Source organism: Eumetopias jubatus, unplaced genomic scaffold (genome assembly GCF_037043125.1).
Source record: "Eumetopias jubatus isolate StellerSeaLion01/CBP00866 unplaced genomic scaffold, mEumJub1_p1.0 scaffold_17, whole genome shotgun sequence".
Lineage (NCBI taxonomy): Eukaryota > Metazoa > Chordata > Mammalia > Carnivora > Otariidae > Eumetopias > Eumetopias jubatus.
Window position 1 is genome coordinate 40466444 of NW_028274823.1, and position 19954 is coordinate 40486397.

Genomic DNA, 19954 nt, shown 5'->3' on the forward strand with positions numbered 1-19954 from the left:
TGTGGCTGCAAGCAGAGAGGGAAGGAAGGTCTGGGTAGAACAGACTCCAGACTGCAGGGCACCTCTAAGAAAGCCTCACTCAGCTAATGTGGAGTCCTCAAACAGAAGTGGCCCATTATAGGTATGAAAATGAAACAAAGAAATTTTCAGGTAAAATAAATGAAGAGAATCTCCTGCCAGCAGATCTATACTACAAGAAATGCTCCCATGGAAACTCAGATCCTCAGGAAGGAGAGGAGAGTATCAGATATGGTAAATATTTGGTAAATGTAAGAGACTTTCTCCCCTCCTCCTTCCTTTAAAATATGATTATTTAAAGCAAATATTATAACACTATCATGTGGCATTTATAATACATGTAAGCATAATATAGAGATAGCATAAAAGACAATGGGTGTTAATGGACTATTTCAGGCACATGGTTTCTACATCTTATATCAAGTGGTGCAATATTCTTTGTAGTTTGTGAAATTTTAGGTAGGTAGATTATAACCTCTAGAGCAACCACTAAAATAATGTAAAGAAGTATAGTTAAAAACCAAGAGAGGACTTAAAATGGAATTCTAAAAACATATAAATAAAAGAAAGCAAAAAACAAAACAAAACAGAAAAACAGAGAAGACAAATCAAATGGTAGACATAGAACCAACCATATCAGTAATTACATCAAATGTTTATAAGGACTAAAAACTCCAGCTAAAAGGCAGAGATGATCCGAATAATTTAAAAAATCAGTACCCAAGCACTTTGCAACACAAAAGATATATACTTCAAATCCATAGCAGTGTCAAGCATTTTTTCCTATAAAATATTTTAGGTTTGGTAGGCCACATATAATCTGCTGCATTTTTTAAAACAACCCTTTAAAATTGTAAAACACAGGGTACCTGAGTGGCTCAGTCAGTTGAGCATCCGACTCTTGGTTTTGGCTCAGGTCATGATCTCAGGGTTGTGAGACTGAGCCCCACATTAGGCTCCATGCTCAGTGTGAAGTCTGCTTGAAATTCTCTCCCTCTCTCCTTCTCCCCACTCTCTCTTCTCTCTCTCAAATAAAATATTTTAAAAACCAAATTAATTAAATAACATAAATTTTTAAACACATTCCTAGCTCAAGAGCCTTACAAAAATAGGCACAGGCTGGATTTGGCCAGTGGGCTATAGTTTGTTAGCCCTGGTATAAAAAGATAAGAAGACTTGTGAATAGCAGATAAGCATGTGACAAGAGGCACATGAAAAGATGCTCAACATCATTGGTCATTGGGAAAATGCAAATTAAAACCACAAATGCAAATTAAAACCAAATTACAATTAAACATCTATGAGAATAGCTAAAATTCTGTATTTTAGGTTAGTGACTGACACCACCAAACGTTGCAAGGGTTTGAAGTAAATGGAAGCTTCACACCTTGTTGGCGGGGATGTAAAATGGTACACCTGCCTTGGGAAAATGTTTGTTTAGTTTCTTATAAAACTAAAGTTTACATCACTACCCTCTGAACCAGCATTTTTCCTTAGGTATTTACCGAAGAGAAATGAAAATGTGTCCACAAAAATAATCTTAACAGTTCTATTCATAACGGCCAAAAACTGGAAAGAGCTCAAGTCTCCAACCATAAGAAAATGAAGAGACTGGTATATTTAGAAAGTGGAATATTATTCAACACAAAACAGGAATGTGCGGATAAAGGAGCAGAGACGAAACTCAAAAACACTGTGCTGACTTAAAGAACCCTTACACAAGAGGGCAAACTGCATGACTCCACCAAAATTAAGCTCCAGAACAAGTTAAAACAAAAAATCAGAAAAACGATTTTGTTTCAGAGGGTATGGGGACAGGGATGCACTGGAAAGGGGCAAAAGGATTTTCAGGATTGAGATAATGTTCTGCATTTTGATACAGAACATCTGGTTTGGGGTTACACAGGTGTATACATCTGCCAAAACTCATCAAATGGTACACTTAAGACTTGTACATTTCACTGTAGGTAAATTTTTCCTAAGAACAAAAAGAACCATAAATGTTGAATTGTAGCTAATAATATACAAACTGGAGTGGGGTAAAGTGTATACTTCTCGTTGCAATTTACTCTGAAAGGCAATAAAGAAGCAAGGTGATGGAAGGATAGTGTAATGAATAGATGGAGATATGTGGTGATGTATATATAGCAAAATGTTCATTGTAGAATCTAGGGTAAATGACTTCTCACTTATGCAATTATTTAAAATTTTTCATAAAATGGTGAAAAAAACGAACAGCACTTATTTGCCAGTTACATCAAACCAGAGTTAATGTTCTTTCACCATAAAAAGTGACGATGATTTAATGTAAAATATACCAAAAAACCAAAGAGAAATGGCCAAGGCATGGACATTCACATATGCAGACATGCAGAGTAAACAAAAGATGCTCACTCTCATTTACCCAAGAATGCAAAGTAAAACATCAGTGTGATAAGAGGGAATGACAATCATTTTAGTAACAATTTAAAAAACACCTATGTGATACAATGTAAGGAAAGAGACTCAAATTCTCATAAGTGAATCATTTTGGAGGGTGCTTTTGCAACTTAAAAGTTAAATGCCTTTACCCCTTTCTCCAGTTCTAGGAATTTATCTTCAGAACTGCCCCCCCACACACACACACGTGTACAAAGATAAATGTCATGGATGTGACATTTCTAATATCAAAAATCAAGTAAGCAATCTAAAGATCAGTATCAGTATCCAGTTTTTAGGTGAAAAAAGCAAGATGTGAGGGAGCGTGCCCTGTGACTGCAGTAAGCAACATGCATTTCCCATAGATTTCAGACATGTGAAGAGTATGTGATGCCTTTACTGCATGACTATGGCCCAGAATCCCTGCCTTCCAGGGACCCAGTGCTGGGTTCCTGCTGAAGGCCTTTCCCTGGGGAAGGGGCTGTTTGTTCTGCCTTTTTTTTTAAACCATGCTGACCGCTTTGCTTATTGTATGCCTGCCCCTCCCCTCGGAATGTCTAATCAAACATTTCATCTTTTCTGGTCATCTGGTCATCTAGATAGTTCTACTACAGCACCCGGGCTCATTCTCCTCCCACCAGCCTAACACCCCAGGTAATGAGCAGTATGTCAATATGTCAATGAATGGGGCTGTAAGTTTGTTAAGTGTACTTACAGAACAGGAGGCTGGCCTTGAGTAGTTTGCCCTGACGGAGGACTGAAGTGTGCCATGGTGCAGCCCTCACCCCATCACTTTGTGGCTGGTGTTAAAGGGCAGAAAGGCTTGGGGAAAGCATGCTCAAGCCTGTGTGCAACCAAGACCCCACTACGCATCTTTTCGGCCAAACTCATCAAATATGGTGGATCCCCAAAGCAGAGAGGCTCCCCTTGGGCAGAAGCCCTCACCTCACCTCACTGAAGTGGACTCCTCTTTCAGCTACACCCTCCTCAGCCCTCCAACCGTAGTCAAGCACCTGAGCACTCTCTCCCTTGCACGGGCACATACCTGTTCAGCTCTTCTGTGGTCCATCCTCCGCCAGAGGCCTCAACAGCTCCCAAAGTCAGGCAAGGACACTTGTCAAAGTATCCTCCCACTGAGCTCCAAAGCCTCCTGGCAGCTACTCTGGTACCTGGGCTCACCTAGGGGACAGTATGTACAGGGCAATCCTGGCCTGTTTTCACCTTATGCACCCAGGTAAAGGCAGGTGCCTGCCCTCAGCACACACAGCCCTGTGAACTGTTTGCAGGCTCGAGAGACAGAAGACTCCGCGACACTACCATGACAGGGAGGCTGCATCAGAAGCCGGGAGATACAGCCAGCCTGAGCTATCACCAGAGATCCTGCTGGTCCTCCCTGGTTCTCCTACTCAGCTAGGCCATGGCTCAGTGTTTCAATACATAAGGCGAGTTAAGCAATAATCAACTGCTCCACGGTCACATCACCATACATACCCTGAACTTGAATCTGGCTTCTCGCAGGGCACGGAGTCCAACTAGAGCCTGGATGTTTGAAGCAAGCACACCTGTGTGAGCTACTTCCATATTCACTCCCAAGCCTGCACACTCTCCTGAACCCAACCCCCTCAACCAACCACCAGTGTCGGGGGGATGGGGGGACCTTCCCTGCCTGCAGGGACAGGCTGAGGAAAACAGCTACCTCCGGAGGTTGCATGATTTTCTTCCCCAACGTTCAAGGCAGAGGATGGTGAAAAGGGGAGCGGAACCACTGGAATGCCTGCCAATGTTCCCAGCCTTCTTGCAGGAAAACACCTTCAGGGCAAAATCCCCTTTTAAAGAGATGCTTTATTGCTGCAATTAGACACCCCGTGTATAACACAAACAACCCCCTCCCCCCGAGAATGATTCAAGTGGTAATACTGAGAAAGTGAACATACACAAAAGGATACAAAACCAGACATTTAGATAACCAGAAACTCTGCAAGTTAAGAAAATCTTCAAATGTGAAGTGCCTTTTAGAAACTACGTCAGACATGCCAGTGTAAATTTGGTTTTTATTAACAATCAGCTTTCTATAAACACTGCATCTAAATAGGTGAATAGCTGCACAACTTAATTACGTCCAAAACAAAGATAAATGCTTTTATTTCCCTATGTTTCGGTCTTTCCTTGGGCTGGAGAGGGAAGCTGCATATTTCAAATCAGATTCAAAAGGGAAAGTACTCAAGTAGTGTCTCTGCATCAGGCCAAACGCACAGCATTGCGGCCCTCAGCCCTGCCGTTCCCAGGCCACCTCCAGCAGCCACCCCACCGGGCAGCGGATGTAGCCCCAGCCATGCCAGCCCCACCTACGGCTCCGGGACTGGCCCACTGCCTGCGGCCTGTGTCTGCAACCAGGCAGGGCATGCCAGCAAGGTTGAGAACTAGACCCAGGAGACTGAAAAGAGTGGAATGAGGCAGAAAAGGAGGAGATGGTAGAGGTCCGGAGCACAGCTTGATAGTTTCCAGGTTTCTTAGTATCAACTCAGGCACAAAAACCAAATTCCTGCTGGCAGCCAAAGTCGGAAGCGCTCGAGCCAAACGAACTTTTGAGGGAATAGAGGCCAAATCAGAGAGGGCTGGCTGGCAACGCCCCTGAGGCCACTTCCCTCCCGCCTGGCCTGGTCCCCAAGTACCAGCCCTCTGGGCCCTGAGACCCACCAGCAGCTCATCCCACATTTCTGGTTCAGCCAAGTGTTGTCCTCCACCAAAGCCACGTGCAGAATGAGGGGGAAACGGGAATAAATGTCCCCCCCCAAAAAACTAGAAGGCAAGCTGCTGCGGCCTAAAGGAACCCCTGGCAGACCCGCAGCCCCCACTAGATGGCAGCACAGTACCACCTTTCCAGGGCTTCTGGCTTCCCGGTCCGTCTCTGGGGGGTAGAGATTACAGGGGGGACTAGGGATGGAGTCAGAGGTGCTCAACTAGAACCTATGAGAAAAGAGAAAGGCAAGGGGGCATCTGTGTGCCATCCCAGGAGAGGAAAGAAGGATGTGGGATGGACTGTCCCCAGGCAAAAGGCTTTTTTTTAGGAGCTTGGTGGAGGTGATGAGATGGTATTAGGCCTTCCTGAAAAGAAGGGAGGGTTTCACAGGAGAGCAACACAGCAGTCATGGTTATAAAGGCACCTTTGCCATAGGAGGTACCAGCCATGACAGGTGGGCTGCCCAGAGACTATCCCTACCTAAGCACACTTTCCTCTCTACAGAAGTCTCAGTGACTTTCAAGTTCAGCGTAAGGGGTTCCATCAGGGAGAGGGAAGGAATCCCACTTAAAAATCGATCCCAGTCTTCACACGACTACTCATCTGCTGTAAGAGGGCAGGCACAAGGGGTCTTGCCTGGGCAGCTCCTAAGGGACACAGGCAGGGCTGGCCCAGGTCTCGGCTCCCCTGAGTAGACAGCGTAGCTGCCTGGCATCCGCAGGCTGAGAAGGGGTGTGGGTAATTGCACTTTGGGGCACAGTGAACACAGGCACGGACTGGATGCGGCCTGGGAGACGGAGAGAGAGCAGGCTGACCTATTTTCAGGGGCTGGCCATGGCTGGACAGCGTCTGCCCAGCCAGAGGAAGGCTACGGTAGGGTGCGGCAGCTCCTCAGACCAGAGTCTGTGATGCCGACGAATCAGACACCGCATGGGAAGAGACGGCAGGGCAAAGCCTGCTACCACGCGCCCTCCCCCAGAGCTCAGACATGCTTCAGCCTCCTCCTGGTTTTCCAAACAAACCAGAGCACTTCTACTCTGAAAGGCAAAGGGATCGTCTTGTGTTTGCTTCATCCTCTTAACAAGACAGGCAAGGCACCTAAGGCTCAGGGGACTGAGGGCAGGACCCCCAGGCATCCTTCCCCTTAGAGGAGGCTCTACAGATGCAGAGTCACCTGGAGAGTAAGTACCTGGGCACACTCCTGTGACACTGCGGACCCTCCTGACCTATTTTCCTGGAGTTAACTCCTATTTACCCGGCAAAGTAAAACCCATTTTTAAAAACAGAATTTTAAGCAGACTTTAAAGGGACAAAGGCCATTTGATGGTAGTGATTTTGGTTTTGTCTTATGAAAATGGTACAGGAGATAATCCCTGATGATAGAACGAACTGACCACAAGGATCCTCTCTGTCCAGTCCAGTTAAGGCGATACATGGGTAGAGGCGGGGCTGGGGGCAGTGACCGTGGGCCCTGGCAGTTGGCTGCTCACTCCTGGCCTTTGTCCCAGGGCCAGCCCATCTGTCTCTCTCTGCCCGGGCCAGTGACCCACAGGACCTCCCCAGGATCAGAGGCCGTGCAAGGTGGCAGGCACCCAAGAGCACCCCTGGTTCCCGAGCCCCAGACCAGGGCAGCACACACTTACGCTTTTGGTGAAGCCAGCACAAACTGGAGAGCTTTGTCTGGAAAGAAGTCATTTTAAATATTCATTTTTGTTCTAATTACTTACTTCCTTCCTTTCATTTAGATCTCACACAACCTTCTTTTTCAGTGTTGTCCAAAAAGAAATGTTTGGGGCAGGCCCATGACATAAAGACTTGTCATAAAATAGGCTTGAAACCACAGGAATTGGGCTCAAATTGCCATCTGGCATCCATTCATTTCCATGAAATGTTAGGAAAAAGCCTCAGATCTGTTTGTCCTGCTTTAGACCCACAAGTCCCTCTGATGCACACAGAGCAGATGTCAGGTTTCTTAGAATATATAAGGCAAAAAGGGTTTTAGATCTATTATAACGTAAAAGAGATCATGAAAGGAAGGATTCTAAATGAGACATTCTTTTAAATGTCCATCCCACTGGACACACATATTACAAAATAAAGATTCTCTCTTTGTAAAGTGCTGTTTGCTTAGTGAATCCCTCGCCACCACGCACAGAGCACCACAGCCCCATCTGCTCTGGAAAACGGCCAGCAGCAGTGTCGGCAGAGGGGGCTCAGCTCCCGGGCTCTTCTTGGTGATGAGGGAAATCCTCTCATCACGGCTGCTAGACAGTCCCAAACACTCCGCGCCAGGGTGGGGGCTACTGCCAACCGGGAGAGGCCAGGGTGCCACCCTGCTCCTGCTCTTCCCTCAAGTTGGGCATTTTATTCTCTCATTCTGCTCAAGGTCTCATGAGCCAGAGCCCAGCCAGCTCCCCATCACATGGCATCACGGGGACCTCCCTTCCCGTGGGAAGGCTGGCAGAAGTGGAACCCGGCCATGCCCAGCCAATGTAAGGGCTTTCCAGAAGATTCACTAAGGAGGGGTTAGAAAAAGAGAAGCCTTTGAAACAGTCACCTGCCCGGTCTATGCTATTAAAGGACGTAAGAAAAGGTACACAATTGGCAGTAAACAATTTCCTTCAGCTGTTCTTCGATGTCCAGGAAAACTAACCCCGGCACAAAATCAGACATGAACGATTTCTGTTCCAGTGTCTTCAGGTTCTGTCCAACAAGAAGAGTTTGTGTCAGAATGACAGATTCCATGTCCATCTTTATTTTCAAAGTTGGGTTCTGTTAGTGCAGATTTTTCGAAAATATTCTTTTTGCTTGTTTCTGGACAGTTCTGAACATAGATTACTCTGTTATAAGCCTTGAGTCTCTTCCATAATTGTACATACACTTTGCACTGAACGTACATAAAAAGAAGTCCACCGGTAAAGCCGATGGCCACAACCACCAGTTTAGTCCAAAAAGGCCACTCCAGGATTCCTGGAAGAAGGAAAAACTCAGTTAGCCTATCAGCAGACCTAATTTAAGATCTGATGTAAACAAAACACAACTTCTGACCTTCCCACCCATAACCAATGGATTCTTCACTCATCAAATCTTGCTTCATCAAAGGTGGGACGGCAGAGAGTACCCATTCTCTTATCTTGCTGCTCTTCCAGGAGACAGTGTGTGGAGATTCTCCCTGATCTGACCTCTTCTAACTGGGTTTTTTAAAAAGTACTCACCACAGCAAGAGAAACATCCAAAAACAATGCTTGGTGCTTCATAATTGATGCCCCCGCTCCAGAAACCCAGACATTTGAAGTCTGACTTAAAAACCAATCTGGAATGACCCCCATGTGTTACCCAGGATCTCTATGCTGAGCTCATATTTCACTCTGAGCACATACCTGTTGCCTGTCCGTGTTTGATCTCCTCAGTGGTACGGTCGATGAGCACATACAAGGACCAGACCACACAGGTGATGGCGATGACATGGAATGTCACTGAGCACATGATCTTCCTGCGCTCACTGGCCGTCATCTGCAACTTCTCCCACTGGAAAGACAACATGCAGAGCATGAGGTACGGGACCCCAGACGTAAAGGACTACAATGGGGGTGAGAGCACTGTAGATGGGTAAGAGTGGCTTGCTCTCCCCTCCCCTTTTCCCAGACTTCATGAATTTTCCCAAATACCAAAGGTCATTCACCTTAAACCACTTGGCTTCAACCAGGTACCGGGCACTGGTATTCTGTCAACAGCCAACTTTTTATGCAATGAAGAGAAGCTGGGATCAAGATGAGCTATAGACCACAACGAGAAATCAATCCTCTTGTCTGCTTATTCTTGCAGGCAGACAGCCAATGGCTAGCTAAAGGACTCTATGGTTCCAGTCCTGATGAACCCAGCATGTTGGCCCCCGACCCAGGTGGCACACAGGAGACCTCCCTGCCTTGCTGACTGGCGTGGGCAAGGGGAAGAGGGCTGATGACGCCACAACACACTAGCAGATGGGTCACGCCATATCGTGAAGGTGATGGCAGAAGGTGCTCACTCTTTGGTCCTTTGCTACTTTGGCAGCAACAGCTTGAAATCGATGCTAAGAGTTCCTGGTACAAGTAGGCTCTGCCAGTCCCATCTCCTCTAGGAGCTCATTAATTGACTCCAAAGAGCCAGATTTTCTCTTTCATTTACTGCTTTCCGAATCAGAAGAAAACACATAAGGATAGAGAAAAAGAACAAACTGTAAACACTCTGCATATCCTTGGCCAGCCCTAGTCACAGCCTCTCTCCAGATGGTTCTATGTAGGACACGCTGAAAGTAGAGCCTCGTGGATTACCTACATTGGTCAAAGTGCTACAAGTCTCATTTGAGGGACCAGCACAGAGTAGGTATCCAGTAAATTATACAGTCTTTATAGGGCAAAACATTTTTTAAGTAGTTTGCATTTGCCTCTCCAACACCCCAAGTGCTTTTTGCTATGGTTTTATATAGTATCTTCTTTTGGCTTTCCTCCTAAAATGCCCCCCTGCTCCCTGATTTCCTGCTATTTCTTTAAGTACACTCAGCCCAAGCCTTTCACACTGACCTGAAATGCTCACCCTCACCTTTTTGGTGTATGCTTTTCTACACAATCTGACCTCTCTCAACTCCCTTCACTTTACTCCAAATCCTACTGACCCTTCAAGAACGGCTTGAACACCCAAACATTCTGTGACACTACCACCACTCCAACTCCCCAAGGCTCCAGCCCACAGGCCAATGCTTCTAAATGTCTGATGTGTTCTGCCACCACTTAATCGAACATTCACTTGGCCTTGTCATGTGTTGTGATGTGATTGTGTGATTCCCCTTGAATATACATACCAAAATTCTGAGATACGAACAAGTCTTATTCTACCAAACAAAACCTTATGTGCTGGGCATACAGACAAACATATTAAACCATTTACACAGGAAGCGCCTACCAGACGATGCTCCACTCAGAGAGAGCCGTGACACGGGGCCTGAAGAGAGGGGCGTTTCCCGTAAGGCCTGCAGTTCCTCTCTTTTCCCACCCACCCTCCCCCTACCAACTAGCAAATATTTATCACAGGTATCTAACAAATAAATGCACTATGTGCTTTGTGCAAGGGAAAGATACTAATGTCTAATAATATACAGTCCTAATCAGAGGCAAGACATGAACAGTTAATACATATAAAACTAAATGCTAAGACGTCACAAAACAGTCTGTGATCCAAACGTGGGACCACAGGGTGACTGAGGGCCAAACGACAGACACAGACAAGCAGTCTTAGTCTGACTGAAAACACGTTAGGACTGAAGGGTCATAAAGAACTCTTCCTGAGAGGAGGGAGCGGGAAAGAAGACCCGGAAATGACGACACCTGCAGCATGAACACCTGCGCCAGCACCCACTTCTGACAGACAGGAGCGTAAGCAAGCTACGGCTTCATCCCGGCCAAGGGGCTAACTCTGCCAGGGGCCCCTCATTTCAAAGAGGTGAGAGCACTTCCAAAGGTGTCCTTCCACGTACTTTTCGCAAAGGCTTCAGCTTGACCTCCATGATGAACTCGTACTTGCAGAGCTCACAGCAGCGCGTGTCGGAGCTCTTGATCCACTGCTGCAGGCAGGTCTGGTGCACGAAGTGCAGGCTCCCGGTGCAGCGGCAGGGGGTGATCAGAGGGCTCTCGTCATCCCCTTCACAGTGGCAGATCCTGTGGGGAGAGCAAAGCCAGTCATTACCAGGAGGGCCACATACCAGGGGAGAGGACACTTCAGGGGAGGGTCAATCCCCCCAGTGAAAACTTTCAACAACAAACATCACAGAAAGGACCACAAGCACAAAAACACACAAACACGGATGTGAACAATGACTACAAACTAAAAACTTCTAGCTTACCGCACCAACATGGAAAGTCTGGATGGCATTTTGCATCAGAGAGGAAAAAATGATATAAGAAATGACAAAGCAGTCATTTTTGGTAAGATTTAAGAACTTCACTGAAAGCCAAATTTAAGGCAACATGGAAGCCTCTTTCACAACATGTTAAAATAATTAGAGGAAAATTTCTGTGTAAAACAAAACTAGCACTCTACTTTCCAAAAATACCAGTGACTTAAAAAGATGATGAACTTGATTTTTAGCCATAATCACTGACTTCACCTTCACACACCATACTACACATCTCCGTCCTCCCTCAGACAGTACACAAAGAAAACACAGGACCTCTCCTGGACCTAAAAACTCCATTAGAAGGTGCCGCCATTTGTTTCTTTTTTGAGGAAGCGAGAATTTTAAATCATTCACGATTTCTAAGGGTGCATGCAAGAGGATGTAGCTACTAACCTCAAGGAACTTAACAGACTTTTGAGAAACAGAAGGGTCCGATCCAGCAGCTGGAGAACAGGCAGGGACACCTGGCCTGACAGGAGCTGGGCCCTGGCCCTGGCCAGGCTCACAGCTCTTTGTTTCTGTGAGAGGGGTTTCTGATCCAACTGTTAGAAATGGTAACAGCTGGCCCGGAAGGGGCACCCAGGGAAAGGCTGGAATAGGGAAAGCTTGAGTGTGGTGACAAAAAGCGGATTCTGAAAGATTCTGGAAGCCAGACAAGGATGCTGCACACGGGAAGACAAAGGTGGGAAGTGGAGTCAGGACCTGGGCAGAGGTGGCCACATCTGAGTTAAAAAGAAGGAAGGAAGGTGCTGTGGGAGGCCGGCTTCTTCCCATGTACACTGTGTTGTAACTGGAACAAAGGGTAAAAATGAAGCCGGAAGGGGCAGCCAATGCTTAACATCTAGATCCTCAAGCTGGAAAACTGGAGATACTATTTTCTTTCTTCCAATTTCCTTAAGCAAACTCTACTTATTTTTGGTTGAGAAGAGTCAGCTTGGCCTTTAATATGTGTAGCATCTTCCCCTTTAATCATCTGTGAAACTATTTGGGACCCATTCTCATAAAAACTGGTTTGTCGAATGATATCAATACTCCATTGTTCTGGAGAAAACCATTAACCCACAATTGTCTACCAACCCCCCATTACTTCATTTTCCTGAAACTTCACATATTAAAAGCAAGATGAGGCCACCGAGGTCTGGGGAGCAGAGCTGGCCAGAATGGTGGTTCTTGGTAAACCAACCTGCAGGCATCCCCTGACGTGGACACAGGAGAGATCGGGGGGCATTTTTCAGAGGGGGGAGAAGGACAATCCAGGTCACTGTCCTTCTCCCCTGAGCAGAGGGGCGCCCGCAGGACCTTGCTTTTCCACTTTGCAGATGTGCTGTCCTCGAAGACATCGTCGTCTCCCATCTCATCCGAGCAGAAGCCCGTGCTCCCTGCCAGCCCGCTGGAGGACTTGGCGGTGTGCAGACGGGCGGCACGGTTCTCCAGCTCATGGAACCTGTGCAGGCTGTGGGTGCTCAAGCCATGCGAGAGCGAGAACAGGTACCGGAGCAGTCGCCGGCTCTGGGACACGGCTTCGCCATCTGCTTTCTCCTCCAAAAGAGGGACATGCATGCCCCCCTTGCCAGCTTCCACCTCTGAGGCAGTTGACCGATTGACAGAAAGGGAGGAAACACAAGAATGTTTGGAATTGCCAAGAGGTTTGCGATGCAGTGCTCTTTTTTCCTTCTGGTGGAACCTGTTAATTCTCAGACCCGGATCTGGAGGGAGTATCAGTTTCCCTTCGGAGCAAGTTCTTTCCACATAGTCAAAACTTTCCACAGTATCCTGGGCCCTCTCGCCCACATCGTTTAAGGATTTTGAGAACTTTAGTGTTCTTCTGGCTTTAGTATTGTCAACAGGCTTCAAGGCCTGGGCCCATTCTGAACCACAGGAATTTCTCTTGGACAATGTGTCTTTACAGATAACTGTCACAGTGAGCCCTTGTGTCAGAGAACTCTGGCAGGGAGGAGCTTTCAAGACAACAGCAGACTGCACGGGACTTTGGTGACAACACTCAGAACACACTGCACTGGAACTGCATGCAGAGAACAGTGGAATAAAAGCACAGGAAGTAAAAACAATCTTAAAAGAGAATAGACATCCAAGTGAAGAAATGAGACTCGTGTGGTAACTTGGTGAGCAAACAGCACATAAACTGGAGCCAGCTGTTTACAGCAAAGGCGTACTGACCGAGCAAATGGAAAATTGAGAACCTGCAGACACTAATGCTTATTTCCGGGATGTCACATGAACCCCTACAGCATCTGAAGCAGAGCGTTACCTGCAGATGTCCTGATTGGACGGTGTGACAGAAGAGCGAGGGAAGGCGGACACCGGAGCCGACGCCAACGAAGAACCCCCAGCCTGCAATGACACACCTCCAGTCAGTTACAGAGGAAGGACCAAAGGGGACGGTGACACCATCTCCTTCCAAATGGCAATGGAAAGAGAATCTAAGAACACCTGCTACTTCCTACTGCTCGCTGAATAATACATATTTAAGGTCCTGATGAGCTGAGGCAAAACAAATCAAACAGCACTCTTTTCTTCTATGGGGGTAAAAGTGTAGCCAAGAACTATTTGAGACTCTACAGCAGCAATACCAATCTCCCGCAGACTCAGTGATCCTTTATTTCCTGAGCATCTAAATTTAATTAGTTCATACATAGTCAAGAAATCAAGTACTAGATGGGGGGGGGGCGGGAGGGGGGGTGGCTGGCTCAGCCAGTACAGCATGCAACTCTTAATCTCAGGGTCATAAACTCAAGCCCCACATTGGGAGCCTACAGAAGGGGAGGGGTGGGGAGGGGAGAAGAGAAGAGAAAAGAACCAGATGGTATATGCAAATGCAAAAGAAAAGTGAGGGGCCTTCCCTGCCAGTGCTTACCTTCCTACCTGGCACTCTTTAAGCTGGTTCCAGGGGTAATCCTAATCAGGATGGCTGGATGTGAGTGCTCTCTCCTACCCACCCTACACTGGGTCCAGGACACCTTGCTACCCCGCCGCCAGAACTCTTTACACAAAAAGGAGACTAGGTGACCACAGGGCCGCCAATCCATAGCTCAACCTGGGGCCCAGGAGGGGGCTGAGCACAGAAGGTTCTCAAGAGTTCTAATCATGGGATTGTGATTTAAGAAAAAGAATCAAGATGTAGTGAAAAGAAGGGCCATATGCACCCCAATGTTCATAGCAGCAATGTCCACAACAGCCAAACTGTGGAAAGAGCCGAGATGCCCTTCAACAGATGAGTGGATAAAGAAGATGTGGTCCATATATACAATGGAATATTACTCAGCCATCAGAAAGGATGAATACCCAACTTTTACATCAACATGGATGGGACTGGAGGAGATTATGCTAAGTGAAGTAAGTCAAGCAGAGAAAGTCAATTATCATATGGTTTCACTTATTTGTGGAACATAAGGAATTGCATAGAGGACATTAGGAGAATGAAGGGGGAGCAATCGGAGGGAGAGACGAACCATGAGAGACTATGGACTCTGAGAAACAAACTGAGGGTTTTAGAGGGGAGGGGGGTGGGGGGATGGGTTAGCCTGGTGATGGGTATTAAGGAGGGCACAGAGTGCATGGAGCACCGGGTGTTATACGAAAACAATGGATCGTGGATCACCACATCAAAAACTAATGATGTATTGTATGGTGACTAACATAATAAAATAAAATTTGAAAAAAAGAAAAAATTTAAATTTGAAAGAATGTGTAGCAAAAGGTCTTGACACAGATCAGGGGCTCTGAGGGCTTATAAACAAGCCAAGACGAGAAAAGAGCTCTAGGAGGGTGAAGGAGCGCCACAGTGGAGAGACAGGAAGAGTGCACCTCAGCCTCCCAGGGTCCCCCAGCCTCCCAGTCCAACCTCTCTGCGATCGTGGCTAAGCCTTCTCTAGACTCAGATTCCTGAGTTCCCATGGTCCTCAGAGCACTCCGCATATTCATATAAATGCATTCTTCCCTCCTAAGACAGCTTGAGTGAGCATCTGCCCCACACACCTAAACAGCCACATGAAAACAGTACCATGAGTCTTATCAAGAGCAAGCCCACATTACCTCCCTACCTTCCCCAGGCCCCTCCCAAGTGGCCTTCAGCCCTGCTCCTTGATTCGAGGGAGCCCCACAATTCCCTGGCTGAGGTTTAGACCCCACTCTTGCTAAGCCCCATCCCCAGGGGCTGGGTCTCATCCTGGCACTGAAGCTACGGGACCCCTGCCATGGGCCAGTCACCAAGACCGGCAGCACCACTGTCCAGAAGCTCTCCGCATCTGCCCTCCCCAGCAAATGCACCAACCTGGAGAGAGCCAGGCCTGGCAGTCAGATTGAGGGCTTCAGTGGTCCCACTCTCCAGCAGGAGAACTAAACATCACTTTAAAACCAGCTCAACCTGAAACCTGGTCCAAGAAGTTACATGATATCACATTGCATGTGTGTGCTAAAATCCTGCAGTAGTACTCAACTAGCACATCTGCTGAGCCACCAAAGAACCCACATGTTCTAACTGAATGTGGAAAATATTCAGTATCCTGAGAGGAGGCAGGCCTCAGACAGGAAGCTGAAATCAAAAGAAAATGGCTTCTCACTCCCGTCCTGAATTCAAGTGACCCATGTCAAAAAGGGAAGTCTGGGGTAGTTATCACATCATCACACGCCCAAAACAGGGGAGTGCTGGGAGGCAGGAGGGAAGAGCCTCAGGGCAGAGCAAGGCCTGCACCAAGGAAGCAGCCAGACAGTCCACACTCACAACAGGACCTGGGATCACTTCCCCATGAATTTGGTGTCTCAGGTGCACTCCTGGGAACTCATACAATCATGTGTGTACCTGCAGCAAAGCATCATGCCTGTGAGTCGGTGGCAGTGGTCCCAAGTCCCTGATCTGCTTATTTAGGGAAAAAGGAATAGTCTCAACATCCTGTGTCCCTGTCCTCATTTCATCCTTTCCAATCCCACAAAAAATCACGAGACACTTTCAGCAGGTAATGTCCAAGCCTCAACAAGCCTCCCAATTACAGAGAAAAAATTTCTCTTATTAGATCATGAAGTTTCAAGGAAATTTTTTAAAATCTACTTTCTGTTGTTTTATATAATACAAACCAACAAGGGCGCCTGGGTGGCTCAGTCGTTAAGCGTCTGCCTTCAGCTCAGGTCATGATCCCAGGGTCCTGGGACTGAGTCCCACAGTCGGGCTCCTCTGCTTCTCCTTCTATGCCTCCCCCCTGCTCATGATCTCTCTCTCTCTCAAATAAATAAATAAAATCTTTATAAATACACCCATACATACAAACCAACAAATTCCTTATCCTGGCTGACTCCTCCAGTAAGAATGAGAAAACAAGCAAGATTTGTGGGGCCATCACAGATCTCATAAGAGGCACCTGCTTGCTTCCAGCTAAAGAAGTTGAAGTTCAGGACAAGTCCACATGTAAAATGATCACCAAAGCATAGCATCAACAATTTTAAAAAGCTTAACTTGTTGCTGGTATCAAGCTGAGTAAAATCTATCAAACCTACCAATGAGGATTTAAAAGACTGGACTGATCATCAACAGCAAGGACAAAATGAAGCCTACAAATACAGTTCAAATACAGTGCCAGAGTCCAGCTGGGGATGTCAAGGTAAGTCAGGGGCCAGCAGTGCCCCCTCAGAGGCATGGAGCACTGGACAGCTCTCCCACTCAGCCCGAGGGCAGAGGGCAGGTGGCACCAGGGAGGCTACGGGCCAGCACTACTCGCCTTAAGGGAAAAGGAGAGCACCCTCTCTCCTCCACAAGATCAGACCACACAGGACTCTGCTGTAAAAGTACGTGTAAATGTTCATAACGAGAACATTCCCATGTGTCAAGAAAACTAAAGCCCTGTGTTCCTGAAGCTCTTTGTTGGTTCTCAAACAAAAGACGTTCTGGTCATGTAAAGGAATGTAAAGCAATCTCACTACAAAAAAATTTTCGTAAAAAATCCCCTCCTCTTAAGATGTTGTAATCAATTATGCAAACAAACCTCCAGATTCCATCTAGGCCTAAATTCCAGTTGAGTTTATTTCTTAGGAATGACAATTTTAGACAATTTGTCAGTACTCAAGTCACTAGTGGTTGTCTTTCCTACCAGACTCCACTGAGGGTTTACAGCAGAGAAGGAGGGAAGGGATGGTAGAGAGGGAGGTTGGGAAGTAACCTATTGGAAGGAACAGGGGAAGGAAGTGAACCAAGAGGAGAGCCAGGGAAGGTCCGGCTGGTGTCCTGCAGTGAGAAAGTCCCTCTGAGTGAAATTGGTAAGTTACAAAATTACTTTGTCAAGGCTGCCAAAAACAACCAAAGGAAAACTTCCAATATAGCCTTGGTAGAAGCTGGCATTTCCTTTTGCAGGAACCTACTGCCCTTGAAAGGGCTATTTGTAACAGACTCATCAAGTACATTTCTCCGTCCATGCCAGGAACTTACCAATTTCACTCAGGGACTTTCTCACTGCAGGACACCAGCCGGACCTTCCCCGGCTCTCCTCTTGCTTCACTTCCTTCCCCTGCTCCTTCCAATAGGTTACTTCCCAACCTCCCTCTCTACCACCCCTTTCCTCCTTCTCTGCTGTAAACCCTCAGTGGATCTTCTTTTCACTTACTGGCAAAGCTACTTTTAAACATCTGGGGCTCAGGGCCCTAACAAAAGTGAATTCACCCATCTGATTTACATCAACAGGTATAGGGCCACAAGAAATGGTCTGGTTGGGTTCATTTGCTTTTAAGCCAGAAGCAATTTGAAGAAGGACTGGATAAGGAAGGTAAGAGACAAGTTGGGCTCCTGTTTACAAGTGACCTCAAACTTAATAGAAAAAAATGGGGAAACGAAGTACAGATGGCTCTTAAAACATAAAAAGATACTGAGGCGCCTGGGTGGCTCAGTCGTTAAGCGTCTGCCTTCGGCTCAGGTCATGATCCCAGGGTCCTGGGATTGAGCCCCGCATCGGGCTCCCTGCTCGGCAGGAAGCCTGCTTCTCCCTCTCCCACTCCCCCTGCTTGTGTTCCCTCTCTCACTGTGTCTCCCTCTATCCTTAAAGATAAATAAAATCTTAAAAAAAAAAAAAAAACATAAGAAGATGCTTAACCTCTCTTACAATGAGAAATACAAATAAAAATTACAATGAGATATACCATCAGCAACAAAAAAGTCTGTTTTGTTTTGTTTTAAATCACCTAATACCTGTGTTGACAAACATGTGGGAAAACAGCCATGCTTATACACTGCCGGTGGGAAAGCAAATTGCTTAACTCCAGAAGAGGGCAATTTGGCAATTACTCTCTAAATTACAAATGCACATTCACGTTGTCCCAGCAATTCTTCTTTTGGAATTCATCCCCACACATATGCACAAATAGGTTTGTTCAGCACTGTTTGGGGGAGCAATCACCCAGCATGACCTCAGTGCCCATGGGCCTGGAGCTGACTGAGTCAGTGCTGCTACATCGACAGAAAGGAACACTAGGCTGTCATTCAACGAAGGGAAAGGTACTGTTCTGCCCAGTACTGGGGACGTGGAGTGACAGGCAGAGGGGAGAGCCACACCCTGTGTGCTGGCCGGTGCAGACTATTTATCAACAGGATGGTGCACACTGCAAGGCTCCTAACAGTGGTTTCCTCTGAAATGTGGAAGGAGACCAGGGACCCTGGGCAGGAGAAACAAGTACTTCAATGGAGACCCTTCCAACCAGTACACCTCTTTTACCATGAACATGTATTTCCTAACCACAAATTCATTTTTTAAATAACATGTGATTAAAAGTTTACGAAGTAAAATAAAACTACAGAAGCACAATCAACTGTACCGATTTTCCAACTCTGGAAAGGCCCGTGAAGAAATGGAGTTAGTGAGTCATGATCTATACTTTTTATAAATGAAATAAAACAGAACATATCAGAATGCATCTGACATCCTAAGGATTAAATCTTGGAGGAATTTTTTCTTTCAGTTGTGTTTGCGAGTAAACGGAGTTTCAATGTAAAAACTGTTTTGTACCAATCATGGTACAAAATAATCATGGTCAAATTTTGCTCATGGTCAAAATAATTTGAAAGTTATTACGCTATTTCTACAAATACAAAATACCCAAAGAAGAATAAGAAGACGACGGCTCAATCAGGAAAGCATGTGACACCGTGAGCATGGAGATTTGAGAGGCGCAAGCTCTCACAGCGCCCGAGAAGGAAGGGCTTTCCTCCACGAGGACAGCGTTTCCACCTTTATTATACATTCTACCACTGTGTAACACAGGAGCGCACCCTCCGAGAGTGCCTTAAAACCACGTAAATGCTGAATCTGACCCATAGTGTGATGAGGTCCTCTGCTCAGGGTCTCCCTCCTTTCTGGAGGCTCTGGGGAAGAATACACTTCCACATTCATTCGGGTTAGTGGCAGGATGCAGCTGTCAGTCGGGGGCCACCTGAGTTCCCTGTCAATCCCTCCCCATTCTCAAGTCCACTCTTACTTCCAATAGCTCATGTCCTCTTTTGTGCCACCAGCCACAGAAAGGGCTCTGCTTTTAAGAGCTCATGTGATTCATACAACATAATATCCTGGGAATGATACCTCATCACAAAGACAGGGTCTGGGCGTTGGGGTGGGGCATTTTAGAAATGGTGCTTAGCAGACTACCTGACACTTAGTTACTGCTCAGTACGTGACTAAATGCTACTGCCGTCCTCACTCCCTCCCAGACTATGAGATAATAATCTGCTCCTTACCGCCAGCTCAGCAGGCCTGACTTCATATAAATAAAGCCAAATAAAGTCTAACTTGGTGTTTAGACACTGCAATACAGACTGAGATTGCATTTCAGCAAACTTTCTGCTTAGCACAGAAGTT

The 19954-nt window shown here is 46.5% G+C and overlaps 1 protein-coding gene across 3 annotated transcripts in view; it reads right to left on the reverse strand.

Moving 5' to 3' along the window:
• Positions 1-4467: 4467 nt before the first annotated feature.
• MARCHF8 (membrane associated ring-CH-type finger 8) overlaps positions 4468-19954 on the reverse strand; it is a 144649-nt gene continuing 129162 nt past the window's right edge. For 2 of the 3 annotated variants that reach the window (XM_028098593.2, XM_028098594.2), the window contains 4 exons: positions 13378-13460; positions 10689-10869; positions 8557-8704; positions 4468-8146 (listed from right to left, as the gene is read on the reverse strand). In XM_028098593.2, coding sequence (XP_027954394.1) covers positions 7842-8146; positions 8557-8704; positions 10689-10869; positions 13378-13460 — 717 coding nt within the window. In that variant the 3' untranslated portion in view covers positions 4468-7841. Of the gene's footprint in view, positions 8147-8556; positions 8705-10688; positions 10870-12291; positions 13132-13377; positions 13461-19954 lie in introns of all 3 variants that reach the window. The other variant, XM_088019777.1, reaches the window with a different exon arrangement.